General features: G+C 33.5%; 1 protein-coding gene across 1 annotated transcript; it reads left to right on the forward strand.

The window, feature by feature from the left end:
* Window positions 1-526: 526 nt before the first annotated feature.
* On the forward strand, window positions 527-4,770 carry LOC128680848 (putative odorant receptor 92a). The gene is made up of 7 exons (XM_053764298.2): window positions 527-1,387; window positions 1,671-1,869; window positions 2,145-2,241; window positions 2,665-2,769; window positions 3,466-3,554; window positions 4,195-4,261; window positions 4,455-4,770. Exons 1-7 carry the CDS (start codon window positions 808-810, stop codon window positions 4,506-4,508), a joined length of 1,191 nt encoding a protein of 396 aa, XP_053620273.1. The 5' UTR covers window positions 527-807; the 3' UTR covers window positions 4,509-4,770.
* The last annotated feature ends 225 nt before the right edge of the window (window positions 4,771-4,995 follow it).

Below are 4,995 nucleotides of genomic sequence, written 5' to 3' on the forward strand. Positions count from 1 at the left end.
TGTCTATCAATCGTACTCAACCATGTGAATGCTGACGAGGTGTTTGTTCATCTAATGTACTTCATGTAATGATACATAAGTGACATCTTTGTCATTCTTATTTTTACCATTGTTATTTTTATCACATTATATTTTCTTTGTTACTAATTACAATCATTATTCAACTAATTAACACATAACTGCTTGAAACAAAGATTTTTGTTGACAAAAACTTTCTTAATTACATCATCATTATTATTTACTAGCTTTTGTTTGCGGTTATGTCTGAAACTGATCGAAAAAGTAAAATATATAATTTAGTATAACGTTTTATCTAAGAAATATAATATTGAAAGAAAATTGAATCAGTTTCTAAAAGTTATAAAAGTTACTACATAATGTTTTTATATTACCATCAGAGTGGTTCCGCCTTAGAATAGGACCACTCCGTATTCTCCTGTATATTTCGTACGAGGCAGACTCTGGCAACTGATAGGTATTGCCATTTCCAAGAAAAGCTGAGTCAGGATGGCGGCTGGTTGTAGAATCACAGTCGAATCTTCAAAAATGTAAGGTTTCTTTTTTGTGCTGACGTCGGACTTCGCGGTGTCACTGTCCCGAAAGCAAACGGAAACACGCGAAAATGACAGAAAGTTCTTATACTGCATCGAAATCCGCATATTAGAACAAATACCTACAGAAAAACAATCATACAGACAGTTTCTTTCAATGATCATGTTTATAAAATGTCAAAGGTAATGAAACGAATTTAAAAAAGAACAATAATACGACTTTCTTGTTTTATTTTACCACGAAACGTTACTCAAAATGGACGAAAAGGGGAGACTGTTCAACGAATCTCTTCAAAAAATCCAGCTACCGTTTAGACTAAGCGGCTTACCATTGTACAGTACTGAAAAATTCACTTTCAAACTACGTATCTTATCCTTTCTTCACCTCTTCTTTCTTTCCAGTGGTGCTTTGGGCGCTTTTCACGTTTGCTGGGTAAAGGCTATGGCAGGGGAGGATTTTGTAACTGTTACAGTTATGGCTCCTTGTATGTGCTTCAGTAGTTTGGCCGGCTTTAAAGCGTTACATCTGATATTAAACCGAAGCAAGATCTGCGAAATAATTGACAAATTATTTGCTATAGAAGAAGAAACCAAGAATTATATCGTAGATGATATTTATAATAAAGAAAGGAATTCTTTGCACAAAGTTATTACATATTTTAAAGCGGTGTATATCGTATTGTTGATAGCATTTATGATATCACCGTTTTCTATAATGGCAAAGAATTATTTCGAAGGGGATTTTGAGTTGGTTTATCCTTTTACTTTATCTTACCCTTTTGACATTAATCATTTGGAGTTATATCCAGCGGTTTATCTTCATCAAGTGGAGTGTAGTAAGTTTAGTCTTGATTCAATTCGTAGATATACGAGTATTTTGTTGCACAATTACAAATTGTGTATTTTCCTATGTATTTAGGTCCCAGTGCTAGATGACTGCAAAAGCCTCAATTTATTAGCATAAATTCAAATCAGATATTATATTCTTAGTCTTTTACAGACACGTTCCACGTGATATTCAAGTCATAATAATTTCAATTAAAAATTCAAGTTAAAACAGTATTTACCAACACTGATAGGTGATAGATACAAATCTGAGTAATTTCTTCATCATTACAGCAATCGCAGTGTTTTTGTTCGCGGGTGCTGCCGACTCTTTCTTCTATACCTGCTGTCTGTACATCAGTATACAGTTCAAGATGCTGCAGCTGCAATTTGAGATCCTCATCCCTGATGATAGGAGTCAAATCAGACTGAAGTTTGAAGATGTGAAAGACAAATTTGTGGAATTGGTGGAGTGGCATGAGAAATTGATAAGGTACTGTTTGTATATTTGATATCCTTTTGTCTCTCTCTCTTTGCCACTATAGCGTATTTCTAGTGTCGTTCTAGTCTGTGACATCTCGAAGTATACAATTGGCGTAAAACTAAAGTAAGGAATAAACAGCAATATCAAAGACTGTTTACTTAAGCCAATCGGTTAGTTCCTAAGTTATAGGCGAAACAAAAAAAAAATACGCCATTCCTAGGCTTATGGCTGTTACATGAGATTATGAGAGGAAGGATATTTTTGTTTATGTTTTATTATTGCAGCTTGACGAACCTGTTGGAGGTCGTCTACGGGAAGATCACGCTGTACAACTTCGTCATCAGTTCTGTTCTGATCTGCCTCACTTTGTTCGATGTCACGGTAATCGACTTCGTGTAGTTTAGATAGTTTAATATCGTCGAATAGTGTGTAAGTATGGACTAGCTGCGCACAGTGGTATCGCTCCTGTAGGAATTTGGTTATATCATATAAGCTTTACCAGGTACTAGCCTTGTACCAAGTTTCATTTTAATCTGTCTCGTGAAGATTTACCGAGTAAAAAACAAACTTCCTCACACACATTCAAAGTTTCACATTAAGGTAAGATTTTATCAAAATCTGCTCGATGGATATTGATACACGTGTAGGATATGACCTACATTAAAATATGAGATACTTTTCATCCGAAAATAAAATCCTAGCGCAGTTTAGTGTTATTTTACTGGCACTAAAGAGTAGTAAATTTTGTAGTATCTACAAAAAGGTAATTTTCATATTCTTTCTTACGTAATGAATTATTTACAGGTGATAAAAGACGTGTCATTAGCCTTGACGTTCCTCTTCTTCCTCACCACGTGTTTTGTGCAAATATCCTTATTATGCTACTTCGGAGACAAGGTGACGCAGGCGGTAAGTGTGGATATATTCTTCTTGTTGAGTGCTAGTAGCTGTCATCATCCACATACCTTTATTGTTACATGTCAGCCTCCTCCACTTCTCCCTGTCTGATGTTAACCGATCTGTTACATTCTTCTTAGCTATATCCTGCTGAACGCCCTCCATCAATAACTTCTTCAGCTATACTCTACTTATTTTCCCATTCAATTTCAAATCCTGTACTGTATAAGCCCTTTTTGGCTCTTGCTCATTTCGTTTCTATTTTTATTTCTATTAGAGTTTTCATCAAGTTATCGTTTGTTATATTTTTTATCTTCTATAATATTAGTGTTAGTGTTTGTAGCCATATAAATAGTAAATCCTTGCATAATTCGTCAGTATATTATAAAAATCATTGTTTGTAGCTTAAAGAACGAAAAAGAATTTATATTTTACTCTTAAATTAAATATTAGGTAGTAATAATGTCTGAGGAACACGCAGCACGTTATTGCGTCCACACGATCTCTATTTTTTTTTTTTACACTACGCGGTACAACATTTTGGAAATAAAGGCAGCATGCGGACGTTAGTAGATAACGTGTTACATATTTGTATTTTTCATGTTAGACTGAACAAGAAATACCATGTTTGTTATTTTCTCGAATTTTTTTGAAGATACATGATAATTAAATAAAAAAAATACTATTTCTATGAGTTTCTACTTTCAGAGTACAGAAGTGAGCGATGCTGTGTACAATAGTTTGTGGTATAAATGTGATATCTCAGTTGGAAAACATTTGCTTATCGTTTTGATGAGGTAAGAATCCGGAATACTTACAGACGACACGAATAATAATTGTACAATAGAGGCCTTTAGGTTTGGCAGATGGCCTAAAAATCCGGGACTGTCCCGGAATGATGAGTGTTGCCCCGTGACCAGTAATTTCATTATGCTGTTCCGAAATTCATTAATGCTACAACCGATTACAACACCGCCTATGTATGTCATGACAAACAAACAAATTTAATTAATGAAAGTAGTTTTTTGTTTTATTGTATATAGTTTTTTTAGAATAACAGCCAATTGTAATTCATTTATTCAACTGTAATAATGGAAATGATAAGCCTAGTTTCGGTAATCCTATCTATACATGTTGCGAGATTTTGCTTAATAAAAGTAAACGTGGATTTGATGCCTAAGTATTTGATATTTCAAGACTTTCACAAACGTTATTGATGCCATGGAAATAGTAAACGTTATTAAAAACTTCACACCGCAAACACGGCCTGGCTACGATCACTGCGACTGACTGCGGTCGTTGAAATGTCAGCTGCGATCAAACCGCGAAAGTACAAAAAACACTAGTAATGTTATGAAAGTTTCCACTAATACTTAAGTACATATAAGACCCTTTGAAAACTTGTTCACATCTGAAATGTTTCACAAATCATTTCAGGTCACAAAAGCCTTGCAAGCTGACCGCTTTGGGCTTCGCTGACGTCAACCAGAGATCTTTTATGAGGGTGAGTACTCACTCATAAATAGAAAGTTCTTGAAAATATAGTGACCGTTTTTTTTATAGTTTATTAGTAAAACAAAATATGTTTTATTAATAAACTATGAAAAAACTCGCAACTAGAATGCAAAGTATTGACATTATGTTTCTAAAAAAACTATTTTATGAACTATTTTATAATACCTAGATTTTTTTTTCAGATCATGAGCAACGCCTGGTCGTACTTTGCCTTGCTGAAAACAATGTATCATTAGAATATAAAACGTGCATTATAAAGAATAATGAGGAATTTAGTTAAATGACATCACAATTAGTGTAAGAACTCAACTTTATTTATCAATTTGTCATTCACACCTTGAAATGTATGAAGCCACATCGATAAATCTTCATTGGATAACCGGGAATTTAGTTGGAAAAAAATAAAATAATTTCTTGATAACTGATTGAATAATCAAACAGGATCATTAAATGTTACTTTAATTTATTCGTTTTATTAATTACCTACGTGATTTACAATTTTTTTGTGATTTACATGCTTTTAAACTGTGACGTTCCAATACGTTACTTACTGTCATTTTTTTGTTTTTGACATTAGCAATAAGTATCAGAAATATACCTAATGTTGTCTGGAACAAATTGCACTTCGCCTTTGCGCTCATAGTTTGAATATTTAGTTCTTTATAATGGCTCTTAAGATTCTTCTGTAAATGATGAAATAAAGATTTATCAATCTGATTTCAC

This window comes from Plodia interpunctella, chromosome 25, assembly GCF_027563975.2.
Source record: "Plodia interpunctella isolate USDA-ARS_2022_Savannah chromosome 25, ilPloInte3.2, whole genome shotgun sequence".
Classification (NCBI taxonomy): domain Eukaryota; kingdom Metazoa; phylum Arthropoda; class Insecta; order Lepidoptera; family Pyralidae; genus Plodia; species Plodia interpunctella.